Genomic DNA, 18,063 nt, shown 5'->3' with positions numbered 1-18,063 from the left:
TGGACTTTCTGCCTCTCCTTATCTAGAAGATAACCCTGATGCTCTGTTTAAGGACTTCTAACAGTCCAGTGCATTAATATCATTAGCAGCCATAGTGATATTATAGAGTGTCTGTAGTATGCAAAACACTGTATTAGAAACCTGTGGATGTGTGATAAAATAATAATGATTATGACGTATTAATCACTTAATATATACTAAGCTCTGGATGGATACAAGGCTCCCACATGGGACTCAATCCTGTTGTACACAGGACTCAGTCTGTCTTACCTCCACTTTATAGCTGAGGCACTAAGGCCCAGGGAGGTTAAGTGACTTGCTCAAGATCACACAGCAGGACAATGGCAGAGCTGGTACTAGAAGCTGGGGCCCCTGACTTCCAGTTCCAGGCTCTATTCAATTCAATTAAATTGTATTGAATGCTTACTGTGTGCAGAGCAGTGTACTAGGCGTTTGGGAGAGTACAATATAACAATAAACAGACACACTCCCTACCCACAGCGAGCTTACAGTCTAGAGAGGGAGACAGACATTAATATAAATAAGTGAATTATAGGTGTGTACATAGGTGCTGTGAGCCTGGGAGGGGGAAAATGAATAAAGGGAGCAAGTCAGAGCGACACAGAGGGGAGTGGGAGAAGAGGAAAGGAGAGCTCTAGCCACTAGGCCTGGCTGGAATCCTTTTCAGTCAACTTTGACCAAGTGTAAAATAAAATCAACAACCCTAGTAGTTCACTTCTGAAAGCTTCCTGTTTATGAATTTAATACGATTTTGTAAATTCATATTTAGCTTTATCAGCATCACTTAGATTCTTCCAGAATTCCTTACTTTTAACAGCTCATCAGCTGTTTTTTTTTCTCAATTAATACTCTAGATATTCAGGTTAGTTGTTGAAATCTATCTTGGTATCGTAAATGCATTTGGACAACTAGGAATTTGTGTTCAGTATGCCTTGGTGCTCTTTGGATTTTCAAAGATAAAGATTCTCATCAGTGACCAGGCTAACTCAGCAGAAAATCCTTGAAGGAGGTGTCTCCTCTCCTCTCCTCGTTTTTTTTGGGGTGCCAGATTTAAGATATACATGTTCCAACCTGGCAGTAGCAAAAGCAGGAAGAGGAATTTACTTGAGGGAAACCGATGGTGATTTTCTGAAAATTCAAAAACATATAAACGGGCTTTTTGATCAACTGCCGGGGGAGATCCTACAGAAAATTGCCCTTTCCTTGCCACTTGTCAGCTGTGTGACTTTGGGCAAGTCACTTCACTTCTCTGTGCCTCAGTTACCTCATCTGTAAAGTGGGGATTAAGCTTGTGAGCCCCACATGGGACAACCCGATCACCTTGTACCCTCCCCAGCGCTTAGAACAGTGCTTTGCACATAGTAAGCGCTTAACAAATGCCATCATCATCATCATAATCTTTTTTCAAGGCTCTTCTTTTGTTATTTAGAAATCTTCAGATAATAGTGAACGATTTTGGGTCTCCAAAGAATTAACCCCTCCCTTAGAGTATAAGGTATGTAGCCACCCTTAAAGTCCAAAGATGGTATTGTTGATAAGAAAATTGTATCAGTGTTATGGATGGACGTGGCACTAGACCAGTGATTAATGGACAGTCCATTCCACACCATGTGTAGATGAAGATTGCCCAGTGCTGCACAAGGCCTGTTTTAATTTCTCCCTCCTGGTGTTACAGTCTCTGTAAATCTGCCCCATTATTAGACTCATTCCCCCAGATCTGAGGACCGCCCACCAGGCTAAGCTGTTTTTTATAGCTGTCTGACTGATGTCCAGTTTGCCTAGTATGTGCAGGTATAAGCAACTCTACCAAGAAACACCATTGGAAGGATTCAGTTCTACTTGAGACCTGGAAGGCCAGATTGAAAAGATCATTTCGAAAGTTGCCCCCCCACCCTTTCCCATTTTAGTCCACTTCCAGTATAGAGATTGTATTAATTAGTATCAACAAAAAGTTCAATTTTGAATGTACTACTTGTTTCTTGGAAGTAACACTTGTGACATACAACTAATAATGTAATGGATAAGAGCTGCTAAATTCAAGTGAATGAGATAGTAATGTTGACTTTTGTGTCTTTTTTTAAAAAAAATGGAACACTTGGAAAAATTGCTTCAGAATAAAAAAGGAACAGAATTTTCAAGCACAAGGGAGGAAAAATAAACAGATTCCAATGTTAGACCTTACCACATATTTGAGAGAGATTGACACTGTTACCTCTCCACAGAAAAAGAAATCTAATGATATATGAAATGTAACCAAATGACATTAATTCTGCCCCTGGATGGGCTATTGGTTAGTGTTTACCGCTAACAAAAGCGATTTAGAAGCTCTCTTTGAGAACTAACAGCAAATGCATGTTTTTGCATGTTTTAGGAAACTGTCATAACCTCACAGTTCTTAACACGGAACCATTCATTTCTCATCTAATCCCATGAGGATTTAAAATGTGAAAACTTTTCTTTTACCATTAGGGTTTTAGGAGAACTGTGTTTGCTATAGAAGAAGGGTTGATGTGGTGGTGCCATCAATATCAATAGAGAGCGTTAATCAGTCTAATAATCTGGATGTGTAAATTTCTCCCTAGAATCAATAGCCATCTTTGGAGGTGGCTTTAAGAGTTGTTTATGAGAATTAAGGCTCTATTTTGAGCAAGTTTCTCTGCAGTGATGTCATCATCCTGAGGGTCTCAGGAAACACAGTACAGTGCTCTGCACACAGAAAGCACCCAATAAATATGAATGAATGAATGAATGAAACATCTCTTACCACAGTGAACAAGAGAACAATTTCTGATCAATATAGTAGACAATTTTGAACATTTTTCAGTCTTTTCACTAACAAGAATTGAGAAGCATTTTAAAAATATTAGATTATTACATCCAAGGTGTATATTCCATGTACAAATATACAAGAACAGAAAGCTTATTCGAGATACTTCAGGCTGCATATTTAACAGCATGTGTTCCATTAGGGCTTTTTTCTGTCCTAGTTGAAAACAATCCGATTTAACTGCAGATAGTTGCTATGGGAATTGAACAAAGGTTAATATATAATTTGCCATTAATAGACTTTGAACTTATATAATATATTCAGGGCTGGAGAGAGCTGGGTGGGATGGATGACTGCAGTAATTATCCAGGGGCCGTTTTTTTTGGTGGGGAAGGAATTGAAACAGACCCTTGAAACAGCTCCAAGTCCTGCTTGGATCGTCCAAGCACAATTCCCACACTCTCTCACTCTAGAGAGCCAGGGGTGCCAAAGGGTGTTACTCTTAGGGGGTTACTCTGGGACAACGACTGCTTCCATCCCATTCCACCTCTGTCTCCGAATTTAGTCTGTCAATACTATTTATACATATTGCCCTGAGATGTGTTTCCAGTTACAATGCTGTAGAGACCCTTGATGGATTGGCAAGAAAGAACAAAATTAGAATACTGCAATTCTGCATTTTCAACTTCTCCAGGATCTTCAAAATCACTTAATACATGGTATTTTCCCTCTTAATCCAGAAAGGGTAATAAGAATCATGATACAAAATGTCTTTAAAAATCAAAACCAGATGGTTTTATTATGGATCTATTCAGTTCTCCAGTGTCTCTGAGAGAGAAAAAAACAACTAAGAAGTATAAAGCTAGATTACAAGACATAGATTTAAGATTTCTCAGAACTGTTGATTTCTTTAGGTTTTTGGTTGTATCTGTTTAATACAAGCTAGTCTTCTTTTAAATAAGTTTGAAAGCAGAAAACTGGAGTCTAATTCCAGGTTCTTTCAGAGCAGCAACATTTTGCTAAATGTTTCTGTTGACTCTGCATCCTTTCTGGTAAAACTTCATCATTTATTCACTAACAGAGGCGTCTTCACAGCATTGATTGTGTAGCTTCTAAGGTAACAGACATCCCCCATATTGTGAGTGTAATATTCTTGGCACATACTGTAATTACTGAGCTTCTAAATAAGAAAAGGGAAAACTTGATGGTGGAATCAATTGTTTAATGTGAAAGTTATGGTCTGTAGTGAATGCGAGTGACTTTGCTAACTGCTCCCAAAACTGAGACAATGTTGCCTAATGGCCAGAAGAATTTTGAAACCATATATTTCAGTCTTTTAAAAAAAAACAAAAATCTATGTGCCTTTGTGACAGCTAAATTGGTAACTTAAAGATAGAATTCAGTAGAACTCTAGTGAAGCTCCCAATAATTTGTCCAAGGGAGCTGTGGAAGTTTGTGAAATGACTGAGAGCCCAGACAGCTGTCTGCTGCTGCACACAAAAATATTCTCTTCTGCAGATAATAGATTACACTTTTGGCTCCAGCCAGCCATCCTGCAATGCGTTTTTTGGTCACAAGGGTATTGGGAGAGAGAGTTTGTAGATGACTAAGCACAAACCACCACCACTTTGGGCAAAGCCAGTTCAAGCACATGCCCTTTGATGATAGTATATCTTGAACAAAGAGGCCTTTACCAGTTGGCTGCCCAGAATATTGGTTATATATTCATCGAAGAGATGGAATTGACGTTTGGGTATCTGAATATCCTGAATTGAAGGTGCTCACTCCCTTTTTTATGATATTGGTAAAGCAGTTATTTCCTCTGATAACAGGATGCAGCTCCAAATCTTCCCTAGGAGTCATGCTATCCGAGACAAAGTCATCTGTCATCATGCGCTTATCATCAATCGTATTTATTGAGCGCTACTGTGTGCAGAGCACTGTACTAAGCACTTGGGAAGTACAAGTTGGCAACATATAGAGACAGTCCCTACCCAACAGTGGGCTCACAGTCTAAAAGCTTGTGGATTGACATGGAAGAAGACGTTCTTTTTTATGGTATTTGTTAAATGCTTACTATGTGTCAAGCACTGTTCTAAGCGTTGGGGTAGATACAAGTTTATCAGGTTGGACACAGTTCCTGTCCTACATGGCTTTACAGTCTAAATTGGAGGGAGGAGGATTTAATCCACATTTTACAGATGAGGAAACCGAGGGACAGAGAAGTTAAGTGCCTTGCCCAAGGTTACTCATCAGACAGGTAGCAGAGCTGGGATTAAAACCCAGGTCTTCTGGGCTCCCAGGCCCACTCTCTTTCCATTAGGCCAGGCTGCTTCAGGAACCATTTTTATTGGTTAAAAGAAATGTAAAAAACAAGATCAGGTAGTGGCTTCCTGCCTTCACTTCACTAGCCTCCTGTTCTGGGGAGGAGCAGGGATGAGAGGTTGGAGGATTGGGTCATGGGGACCCAAGTTTTAGCATATTTCTGCCTATTGCTCGTATTTCAAACTGGGAGGAGCCCTTTGGAGTTCAGTCAGGCAGTCAGTCGTATTTATTGAGCATTTACTGTGGGCAGAGCACTGTACTAAGCACTTGGGAGAGTGCAATATAACAGTATAACAGACACATTCCCTGCCCATACCGAGCTCACAGTCTAGAGAGTGAGACAGAACCTGACAGATATTGATTCATTCAATTGTATTTATTGAACGCTTACTGTGTGCAAAGCACTGTACTAATGGCATAGTGGATAGAGCATGGGCCTGGGAGTCAGAGGGAACTGGGTTCCAGTTCTGGCTCTGCCACTTGTCTACTGTGTGACCCTGAGCAAGTCATTTAACTTCTCTGTGCCTCAGTTACCTCATCTGACAAATGGGGATTAAGACTGTAAACCCCATGTGGGACAGGGACTGTGTTCACCCTGATTAGCTTCTATCTACCCTAGCACTTAAAACAGTGCTTGGCACATAATAAGTGCTAAACAAATACCATCATTATCATAAATAAATAAAATTACAGATATGTGCATAAATTCTTACCCCTGAAACTCTTCATTACCCAACAAGTGACATTTGTATTATTCTACTTCCGCCAGTCTAAATACAGGCATACTGCAAGCTACAACCTCCTCATGATACATGCAACTCAGAGACACGGCCATTATGGTTTGAGGCCTGGGCAACCCAATGCATCATCATGAGATGTTAAAACACAAGTGATGGTCTCCCCACCATGAGCCAAAATTTTGGGATTAAGAAGTCTTGCATCAATTTTAAAGGAAGCAAATGAATTTATAATAAGGGAAATGGGAGTTCAAAGGTGTGAAGAGGTGTTCAGAAGGAGTTGGTCCAATACAAGGTGCTTTAGAGAAGCAGCATGGCCTAGTGGAAATAATAATACTAGTTATAGCAATAATAGTATTTGGTAAGCACTTACTATGTGCCAAACCCTGTTCTACACGCTGAGGTAGATTCAAGGTAGTCAAGTTGTCCCACATGGGGCTCAGAGTCTTAGTCCCCATTTTATAGATTAGGTAACTGAGGCACAGAGAAGTTAAGGGGTTTGCCCAAGGTCACACAGAAGATAAATTGTGGAGCCTAGATTAGAACCCATGTCCTCTGACTCCCAAACCCATGCTCTTTCCAGCCACACAGGATCTGGGTTTCAATCCCAGCTCTGCCATATCCAGTGCTTAGAACAGTGCTTTGCACATAGTAAGTACTTAATAAATGCTATCATCATCATCATTATCACTTGTTGCTGTGTGACCGTGGGCGAATTGCATAACTTCTCTATGCCTCAGTTCCCTTTTATGCAAAATGAAGATTTAATACCTGTTCTCCCTCCTACTTAGAATGTGAGCCCCATATGGAACTTAATTAACCCCAGCGTTTTGTACAGCACTTGGCACGTAGTAAGCACTTAACAAATACTATTATTATTTATGAAGACAAGGAGAATAATAATAATAATAATAATAATAATAATAATGGTATTTAAGCGCTTACTATGTGCAAAGCAATGTTCTAAGCGCTGGGGGATACAAGGTGATGAGATTGTCCCACGTGGGCCTCACAGTTTTAATCCCCATTTTACAACTGAGGTAACTGAGGCACAGATTCTCTGTCTCCCCCTTCTAGAGTGTGAGCCCACTGTTGGGTAGATACCGTTTCTGTATGTTGTCAACTTGTGCTTCCCAAGCACTTAGTGCAGTGCTCTGCACACAGTAAGCGCTTAATAAATACGATTGAATGAATGAAGTGGCTTGCTAAGGTCACACAGCTGACAAGTGGTGGATCTGGGATTCGAACCCATGACCTCTGACTCACAAGCCTGGACTCTTTCCACTGAGCCGTGCTGCTTCTCTGAGCAGGAGAAGGCTGTGGTTTGATCTAATTTGGACAAATTCCTTACTAAAGTTGAAAACCCCTAAGTCAGCAAACTAGCATCTTTTACAGCTTCCTGAAAAAGATTCAGAATCATGCTACAACTCGTCTTTTATTGCACTCTTTCAATGTGGTCCCATAGAATTTCTTGTGCCTATAAAGACTGGGGAAGGTTAAGTCCAGTATTCTTTCCACCGCCAGGAAATGACCCTCACAACAGTTTCAGGAATACTAAGTGCTATACTCACTGATGACTTATTAAATGGGTGAGGGTACAGCAGTGTCTTCTGCTGTTGAAGTCTGAGATAGTCTTCTCTGTCATCACAGACTGCAGCCATCTCAGACTGGTCACCTCAGAATATGTGTGGTTGGATACAGAGGGCCCTGGCAAGCGTAGTGTGGATGACTTCATGCAAACCATCACCATTATTGCAGAAAAATAAAAAATAAGTGCATGTGCTGCTTGTAGTAGGAAATGCTTTTCATGTCTTAGCCACTGGCATCTGAGCAGTGCTCAAGTAAATGAGCCAGAAAAGCAGGACTACTGTATATTCATGGGCACAGGGTGCAAGATTCTCTCTCAGTGACACTATTGGAAAGAGCACAGGTTTGAGAGTCAGGAGACCCAAATTCTAATCCCAGCTTCACACTTGTCTGCTGTGGGACCTTGAGGAAATCAGTTGCTCTGTGCCTCAGTTTCCTCATCTGTAAAATAGAGATGAAATAGCTGTCCTTCCTCCCCTTTAGACTTTGAGCCCTGACACATAGCAAACTCTTAGCAAATACCACAAGTATTTATAATAATAATAATTGGGCTAATAATATTATTAGGCTGCTCCAGCCTCCAGGAGGGACTCCACCAATCCCAGAGTTGTTGATTTTGCAGGGGCTTCACCTACAAGGGTCTAATCATGAAGCAGTACTTGCTAAATAGAGCTAAGTATATTTAGATGTGTCTTGTATAGAAAAGGAATCTTTTTGCAAAGAAATGATTTAGAAAAAGACAACTTTCTTTGTGCTGATGCAGTTTGTGATTCCATAACAGAGTTGTTTTCATTACTTGGATTCATTGGTATGCAGAGCACTATACTAAGCGCCTGGGAAAGCACAAGACAGTGGCAGACATGTTCCCTGCCCACGACGAGATTACAGTCTAGAAGGGGAGATAGACATCAATATAAATAAATAATGTGTGATATATAATTTAAAGACATATATAAGTGCTGAGGGGATGAATATCAAATATTCAAGGGTTACAGATCCAAGTGCAAGACAACATCAAAGGGAGAGGGAGCCGGAGGAAAGAAGGCTTAGCTAGGGAAGGCCTCTTGGAGTAGTTGTGACCTTAATAATACTTTGAAGGTGGGGAGAATGGTGGTACTTGGAGGAAAGATAGGCGGGTGTAGAATAGAAAAAATTAAATCCTGGAATAGAAGAAATGCTTTGAGTTAATTGGGTCAAGGTACTTTATACCACTTTCAAAATTTTAAAAGTAGAATATTTGAACTGTGCATCTCAAGATTGTGACAGTACCAGAATTTATCATTAAGCACAGGTAGTTTGATCTCTCTCTCCCTCTCTCTCTCTCTCTCTCTCTCTCTCTCTCTCTCTCTCTCTCTCTCTATATATATATATATATATATATATATATATATATAAAGTTCCCACAGCTCTATTTGATGTTCCCTAAATAACCCCAGTGTTGACTCCACAGTTCTGGTTTCAGGAATGACAAACCCATAAATCGTAATCTACGAAATAATTGTGTAAAGCAGAGAGCAATTAACCTTCTTGGTAATGCAAACCATTTTATTTTTTAAAGGCTGAAGAAAGAACTTGAATTTTATAGGGAAGAAAACATGGAAAGTATTTGTGAGTCTCTTCAAGCAGAAATAGAATGTCTGAGGATGGTAAGACATTTTCTCCAAATTTTCTCCCATTTTAGTAAATCCACTTAATTTGGCCACTTTTAGCTGTTCTTTATCACCTCCTTCTGAGCCATGTGCTTAGTTGATGAGTGGCAACCCCTTAATCACCTTCCTTTTCTCTATTCTCCCCTCTCTTCCTCCCTCAGGCTTGGAAACAGGTTTTAGGAGGCAAGATGAGTCTTAGGGAAGTGTGAGGTGATCCAGGCTGTGGGGAAGCAAGGGGAAGGGAGCTAGGGTGTGCTCATTCACAGTTTGGACCCAGAACACAGGGATCTAGTTTATGTTCTGCATTTCTTGCAGAATTCCATGAAGTCATGAACTATGTCTTGCATGTATTCAGTGAATTATTTATTCACTGCATTTGTTGACAATTTTGTGCAGCTGATAATTCAGGCACAGTTCCTGACCCACATGGCCCCATCTTAAAAAAAAAAATGGGTGGAGGAGGGTGAAGGACAGAAATCTAAGGAAGGAAATAATAGTGATAATACAGCAAAACAACATCATCTAATGAACAACCACAACAACAACATTAAAAGCATTAAGAGCTGTTGTCTATTACAGTTCTAGTTGGTATCTGGACTTCTCAGTGCTTTTATCCAACGGTCACAACCTTCCCATTGTTCCAACACTTGTTAGAGGTGTGCTACACTTCACTGTGGGAATGGAGCAGGATTTTTCACCCGAGATAGCCAAGAGGCCCTCCCAGACTAAGCCCTTAGTTTGCTCCTTTTGGGCAGTCATCTGTTGTATGGTACTTTTCCAAGTGCTTAGTACTTTGCTCTGCACGTGGTAAACATTCAGTAAATATGACTGATTCGGGAGAGAGGTCAGCCCCTCAATTTAGATCCTGGGCCCTGATTGAATATTTTTAAGAAGAGAAATCTTCTGAGATGATTCCAAAAAGGTTGTTCTTTTACTTGGCATTTTGTTGCTCTCCAAAAGATATTGATGTGTGATACACTAGCATATAAATTCAAAACTTTTTGGGTCATACACCATCATGAATATAATATTTTGTTTCTCCATTGGGTTTACGCTGGCTATGGTAAAACATGCCTTCTGTAGTTAGTGGATAGACAAATGGGTTTAAAGCTGGCTGTGCTGGGCTGCAGACCTAATTGAAATATCTCGGCCCTTTTCTGCCTAAAAAAATATGGACTAAGAATATTTTTAAAGTCTTTTGAGCTCCTTGGAGTCTGGTATGATGCAAACCTTTTTGCAACTGAAGAGCTTTCATTTTGAAACGAATGGTTCTGTGGGTTTTTTAATATTAAGCTTCACTGCAGATCGTTTCTTTTGGTTGAAGCTCTATTATTAGTATATTAATAAGATGAAATCTTTCAGGTATAATGCTTAAAATATTTTGTTTTTGAGTAAAAATCACTTTTATGATATTCAACTGTATCAGAAGGCAGCTTTATATGATATCAGGAGACATATATCTAGTTGAGAGAGCCGTTTTCATGGCCCATGAAAGCATCTGTAGATTGCTTTAGCCTCTGATTTTACGCAATCTGTAAAATAGGCAGAGTGCTTGCTAACATACAGTCTTTGTTAGGATGTTTGATACGTGAAGTATTCCAGGTCTTCAACTGTGACACCAAAGTTACCCAGTGAGGCACAGATAGACAAAGAGATTGGGAGAAACAGCCAGGGGAGTGGAGGGAAGAGGAATGGAACACTCAGGATAAGAAAATGATGTTGTGGCTAGGATTTAATCTGCTTGGTACTTAGAGTGTGGGAAATAGGAAAAAGAGGGAATAGGAACAGAGAAAGGGAATATGGGAGGAATATGAGGGGGAGGTGAAGAATTTCTGATATTTCTATACATCTAATTTTGATCTCTTACAGAGTTTATCCCAAAATATTCTTCAGGCAAGGCACAATAGCATGGAGGATTGATCATAATAAATGACATGGGGAACTGCTTGAAACTTTTCACAATCAAAACTCTGTGTCATTGTTGATTGTTCCAATTTTAGCCTGTCTGTTGAAAGCTATTGTGGAAGTGGTGAGTCAATTTTTAGCGATAAAACAATTATTTATTCCTGGTTTGGGGAGCCTGAGTTCTACTGACATGTTTAAGTATTTTTTAGGGTTTTTGGGGAGGTGATGCTGTGTGATCTCAGACGGTAGGAAAAAGAAAACAGCTCTATGTGAATATAAAGGGAATCTTATTTGAAGACACTAACAGTGAGGTTGATTTATGGGAGTTAGTGTGGCTGCAAGGTTTGATGCAGGATTGACAGTCCTGATGGTCTGCAACAGTTTGAGAATTCCACTTGGTTTTGCTTCCCTGCTAACTGGGATTGTCAGTTATATGTCAGCTGTCAAGATCACACTTGGACATAATCTCATTTCCAACCTGAGAACCCCTTAATTCTCTTTGTAATGTAACTACTTTTAAAACTTAAAACAGTTACTCCTCCCCCATTCTCTTCACCCCACCCGCATTCCAGCCTTGCAGAGGGGGAGGCAGTGATGGGAGGAGGAAAAAAAAAGAAAAACAGTGGCCATCCCAGATTTATTTCTGATTGAATTTGACTAGTTTATTTAATGAAAGTTCATTTTATTCTTTTTCTGCTTCAAGAATACCTGTATAGATTGTGTTTTGTGTATTTCATGTAATTAAGAAAGAGTGAACTTTATTCATGCTTGTGTTGTTTTCATTTTCAACTTGGTGGGGGTGGGGGGGGACACTTGGGGTTTGGATGGAGTAGGGAGCAGAGCCCAATTCCAGTCTGTCAACCACTGTTTCCCAACTTCCTTTTCCCTCCTTTCTGTGCCCACTCAATCATTCATCTCACCCCCAGTCCCACAGCACTTATACCTATACTCTCACATTTATATTCTCCCATTCCTCCATCAGTAATGTTTATAATGTTTTTCTCCCCCTCTAAACTGTGAGCTCCTTGTAGGCAAGGAACATGTCTACTAATTTTACTGTATTGTTTATTCCCAAGTGCCTAGTACAGTGCTCATCATACAGTAAGGAGTCAATAATTCAAGTGCTTAGTACAGTGCTCTGCACACAATGAGCGATCAATAAATATGATTGAATGAATTAATACCATTGATTTATTGATTGATATTGTTTGAATAATGATAATAATATCATCCTCAGACCCACAGCTCTTAAGTACATATCCTTATACTCTGCTGTCCTCGACCAGTCCCTTACACCATAATATCCAGACCTCGGCAAAGATGAAGAGAAGCAGCGTGGCCTGTGGTCTGGGAGCGTGAAGGACCTGGGTTCTAATGCCACTCTGCCACTTTTGTGCTGAGTGATCTTGGGCAAGTCTCTTCATTTCTGTGGGCCTTAGTTACCTCACCTGTAAAATGGGGATTAAGACTGTGAACCCAATGTGGTACATGGACTGCGTTCATGGACCAGGTTCACTTGTATCTACTCCAGTGCTTAGTACAGTGCCTGGCACATAGTGAGCGCTTAACAAATACCACTAAAAAAACTTTCTTTGTGTTCCAGACTGACCAGTCTTACCCAATAAAATAACACTTCAATGAATTAACTATTTTATTTAAAATGTAAACAACAGTAGCATTTCAGTGACATGAAGAGAAATGAAATCACATTTTTAGATTCCCCAATATAAGGAGCTTAATAATTTCATGATTTCCATAAAATGTAAATGCTGAAATTTGAATTTGACTAATAAAAAATATTCCTGCTCCTATCCTTTGTACTTTTGGTACAGTTGTTTCTCAGGTATCAGCTCTCCTTTTCTGAAATTGGTTGCCAAAGCAGAGGAGAAAGCTCTCTATTCTGGAATTGGATGAACATTTACTTTCAAGGGAATCTTACTTCTGAAATGGACTAAAAGTAAAAAAAAATACTATTAGCTTGAAACAGGACTTAATTTTTGAGGTATGTGGACTAGGTATTTTACACCAACAATGGAATAGATTTTTCAAATCATGGAGGATGAGAAGCATTCATAAAGATTTCACTTTTGGAAATGTGTGAAGGAGAAATGTAAGGTTAGTAGCCATTTTATCTAATATCTGGAATATTCTCAAATAATCAAATTTTTCTTTGGGATGCTGACCATTTTCAGTTCTACTCCAGGTATCACTTATTTACTTCTCTTTTAAAATTCCATAAAGTACAAGAATGCTAATGAGGTTGAACTGACTTGAAATATTAAGATCTAATGACTAGTTTCCCTGTTGTAGAACCCCATGAACAATAAAGTGCAGGCTGAAAGTTTTGTTCCCTTGTTGTCAAGTGCATAGATACTGTGATATGGAGATTTTTCTTGATTAAAGCTGTGATAAAAGCAGGCTTGCTTTGATAAGGGGAGGAGGAAAAGGAAATAAGACAGAGGAAACCAAGATTGATGTTTTTCCAGATGCTGCTATAAACCATCAAGAACAAAGCTGTTGGAATTGAATCCTTATTTAAACAATTCATTTTCTGGGGGAACTAATTTATCTCCAACATGCCCTGAATGGAGAAGACATCACTAGAATCAGTATGTCTGCCAAATAAGGAGTAAATAAAGCACGTGAAATTAGAAAGGAAATGTTTTAAGTGGTAGGACAAAATAAGGCATGAAATAGAGGTGAAAATTATAATATCTTAGAGAAATTAAACTAATACCTATGGTACCTGAAAACTTGGCTAAGTGATATTTAGGTATGTTAGAGTGCATTCATTCACCCCTACTAGGCTGTACATTCCTTGTGGCAGGGATTATGTCATCAACTCTCTGATTTGTACTCTCCCAAGCACTTAGTACAGTGCTCTGCACACAGTAAACACTCAGTGAATGCCATTTATTGATTGAATAGTATTCACTGGGCTCCTACCAGGTACAGAGGCACATAGGGAAGAGAAACAAGGAAGATCGTACAAACACAGTTCCTTACCCACACTGGACTCACAGACAAAAATAAAGTCAGGGAGGGGTATGGCAACAGACATGCAAGATTCAAAGGACCAAAAAGCTAAACAACATACAGGTGACAATAATAATAATAATTGGGGTATTTAAGTGCTTACTATGTGCCGAGCACTGTACTAAGTGCTCTTGTGGATACAATCAAATTGTGTTGGTTACAGTCCCTGTTCCATATAGGGCTCACAGTCTTTATCCCCATTTTATAGATGAGGTAACTGAGGCACAGAGAAATGACCCAAGATCACACAGCAGACAAGTGGCAGAGTCCGGATTAGAACCCAGGTCCTTCTGACTTTTGGGCCCATGCTATATCCATTAGGCCATGAAGTAGCATGGAATGAAAGCAACAAGAACTACAGAAATGTTCCTTTCTCCATTTCAGTTTTCAGCCTTCTCAATTGCTCCATAAGACCCATCCCAGAGTCCAGCAGCCACAAATTGCCAAGCCAGAACTGGAACCCAGATCTCCCGACTCCAGTCCTGCTCTCTCTGTCTACCAGGCCATGCTGGAAGAAATAGTCATGCATATACATGCAACATCAGTCAATGGTATTTATTGAGCACACTTACTGTGTGCAGAACACTGACCTAAGTGTTTGGGGAGTACAATATAACAATATAATAGAGTTGGTAGACAAATTTCCTGCCCACTGAAAATGTAATTACTGTAATGAAAGTTTTCCCTAATATAAATTTCTCTAGTTCATATTTATTGAGCATATTTTTGGTCCAAACTCTAACTTTATCTGTTAATCTATTAATTCTCCTGAGCTTTCCAGAATCTGCTTTGTTTAATATTTCCCCATTTCATTCTCTCCCTCTAGACTGTAAACTCGTGGACAGGGAATGTGTACAGTTCTATGCATAGTTTTTTGTTACATTGTAGTCTCCCAAATGCTTAGTACAGTTCTATGCGTAAAGTAAGCACGCAATAAGTATGATTGAATGAATACAGCTGTTTTAAGAATAACAAAGTTAGAGAAGCTGCATGGCCTAGTGGAAAGAGCACGGGCCTGGGAGTCAGAGGACCTGGGTTCTAATCCTGCTCTGCCTCATGTCTATGTGCCAGTTATCTCATCTGTAAAATGGGGAATAAATACTATTCCCTCCTATTTCTACTGTGAGCCCTATGTGGGGCTAGGACTGTTTCCAATCTGATTAACTTGTATCTACCCCAGCACTTACACCAGTTCTTTGCATGCAGAAAGTGCTTAACATGTATCATAATTAATGGAAAAATCAGAGGTAAATAATTTGTTAACATTTCCAAGGGAAATGGAAGAAATTGGTGGTCCCATACATTGTTTTCTCAGTTCAAGCCTCGGTTAGGTTAGAGCAGAAAATAGAATAAAAGCAGCTAGGTGACCTCTCCCCACGTCCTGCCTCTGGCCTGGAACACCCTCTCTCCTCACATCATATCTGATAAACAATTACTCTTCCCCAATTCATAGCCTTATTGAAGGCACATCTCCTCCATGAAGCCTTCTCTGACTACGCCCTCCTTTTCTCTTCTCCTACTCCCTTCTGTGTCTCCCTGACTTGTTCCCTATAATCATCCCCCTTCCCAGCCCCATAGCACTTATGTACATATCTGTAATTTATTTATATTAATGTCTGTCTCCCCCTCTAGACTATAAACTCGTTGTGGGTAGGGAACGTGTCTATTGTTACATGATACTCTCCCGAGCACTTAGTACAGCACTGTGCCCACAGTGGGCACTCAGTAAATACAATTGATTGACTGCCTGCATTTGAGTATCTTCCAAATAATTTCCCCTTGTAAGATATGAATTTAGAAGGAGTTAGCTTGGGTTCAGTGTACTTATCTGTGCAGGTTATTCTGGAACAGTCAGATTTGCTTTTAGTGATTTGTTAAGAAATGCGCTTGTGCCATCTGGTGGGCTACTCTGGTGTCTAAAATGAAGCCTACAAGGTTCATTTCCATCTAACCAGGGCTTGGGAGTGTAATGTTGTTGTTGATATATGTACTCCCTTTATTTATTCATTTATTCATCTCCCCAGACTCTTGCTATTACCAGCTGTTTCTCTGTTTTTCCTCAGGCTCCTTTTGTTTGTAAACAATTTATGTCTGCCTGTCTCCCTCATTAGATTGCAGGCTACTCCAATCAGTCAATGTTGTTTTTTTTTTTTACTGAACACTTGTGCGGTGCACTTTGCTAAGTGCTTAGAGCAGGTACCATAGCTTATATTTCTATTGTATTCTACCAAGTGCCTAGTATAATGTTCTGCACACAATCAGGACTTGGTAGACTTCTCTGTGAATCACTTACCTCATCTGTAAAATGGGGATGAAGACTTTGAGCCCAATGTGAACAGGGACTGCGTTCTATCTGATTCATTTGTATCTGCCCCACGGCTTAGTACAGTGCCTGACATACGTAAGCACTTAACAAATACCATAAAAATATATTGCTTGATGGATAGCTACAAGAAATGATTACGTGGTGCTCTTTTGGGAGCTAAACCTGGGACGTGGTTTAAAAATGTAATAAAGGGACAGGCTCAATTTTGAGATATGCTGAAATGGGATTTGACTAATCTAATAATATTTCCATAATATTACCAAATATATTTCATCATTTACTAAGTGTATATATTCCTAGGTATCTTTAATAAGTAACAAAATATTTGTTGGTCAAACCATAACTTTAGGTGCAGGTTGTTGAACTGTTCCCACTAATCACCATCTTCTCCTACTTTCCTTGCCTACTCCTATTTTTACTTAAAAAAAATGACCAAACACCATTGTATTGTAAATCCCATGAGGCCCTGTACCTTTGACTTTGTTGTATTGCCCCAAGCACTGTGAGCTTTGCACACAGTAGGTGTGCAATAAATATCATTAATTAATTGATTGATTGATTGATTGGTATATGTACTTTAATGCCTGTCAAAGATGTGTGGCTGTATGATCTAGAGAGTGGAACAGCTTCATAGTGGACATAGAGCACATGCTACTTCAACCAATACTGAGCACCTGTTTTCACAGCACTGTTCTAAGTGCTCCTGAGATTATTTTAGGTACAGAGTAAGATACAGAGTTTCCCATCTCAAGAAGCTTAAGTTCTCAGTGTTGGCTTTCAGAATCCTGCAAGAAATGGTTTGTGGGTATGGATGACAAATTGTATGTATTCCTAAAAATTACCTAAGTCATGTGATCCCTCTGTAGACTGTGAGCTCATTGTGGGCAGGGAATGTGTCTGTTGTTATATTGAACTCTCCCAAGCACTTAGTAAAGTGCTTTGCACACAGTAACCACTCAATAAATACGATTGAATGAATGAATTTATTGAGCAATTACTGTGTGCAGGGCACTGTACTAAGCACTTGGGAAAGTGTAATATCAATAGAAGTCACTTTATGCCAGAGTTCCCTTCATCTGCAAACTGGGGATTCAATACTTGTTCTCCCTCCTACTTAGATTGTGTGTCCCATGTGGGACCTGATTATCTTGTATCTACCCCAGTGTATCTACAGTAATTGGCACATAGTAAGCACTTAACTACCACAGTTCTTATTATCATTATTATTGTACTTGATTAAACAGTACAATGCTCTGTACACAATAAGCACTCAAGAAATATGATTGAGTGGTTACTAGAGTATACAATCTAGTGTGGGAGACAGACATTAAAATAAATTACAGGTAAGGGAAGCAAACAGGTTTAAGAATATGTATTTAAATTCTGTGGGCGTGGGGATGTGGGGCGGAGAACCTAAATGCTTAGGGTTTGGGAAGACAGACATCAATACAAATAAATAAAAAGACAGATATGTATATAAGTGCTATGGGGCTGGGAGGGGTGAAGAGCAAAGGGACTGTTTAATATTTGGGGGAAGAAGCTTTCCCTGATTAATTCCATCACCCCAAATCAAGTCACCCCAATGGCACTTTTAGCATTATGTATGTATTTTATGCTACAAGGCAAGGAGCTTAAGACTGGTAGTTGTCCTTTTATGTTGTTTTCTGTGTATTGTTTCATCCTCCCTATTTGTCTGTCACCTAGCCCCCA

The 18,063-nt window shown here is 39.6% G+C and overlaps 1 protein-coding gene across 3 annotated transcripts in view; it reads left to right on the top strand.

Annotated features, from left to right (window-relative positions):
• The window catches only part of CCDC172 (coiled-coil domain containing 172), a 35,864-nt gene extending 24,112 nt beyond the window's left edge, over positions 1-11,752 (top strand). For all 3 annotated transcript variants that reach the window (XM_038758342.1, XM_038758340.1, XM_038758341.1), the window contains 2 exons: positions 8,996-9,083; positions 10,956-11,752. In XM_038758342.1, coding sequence (XP_038614270.1) covers positions 8,996-9,083; positions 10,956-11,006 — 139 coding nt within the window. In that variant the 3' untranslated portion in view covers positions 11,007-11,752. The remainder of the gene's footprint in view (positions 1-8,995; positions 9,084-10,955) is intronic.
• The last annotated feature ends 6,311 nt before the right edge of the window (positions 11,753-18,063 follow it).

The sequence above is a fragment of the Tachyglossus aculeatus genome, chromosome 16, assembly GCF_015852505.1.
Source record: "Tachyglossus aculeatus isolate mTacAcu1 chromosome 16, mTacAcu1.pri, whole genome shotgun sequence".
Classification (NCBI taxonomy): domain Eukaryota; kingdom Metazoa; phylum Chordata; class Mammalia; order Monotremata; family Tachyglossidae; genus Tachyglossus; species Tachyglossus aculeatus.
The sequence above is the reverse complement of the archived record's forward strand: the minus strand, read 5'-3'. Positions and strand labels throughout refer to the sequence as shown.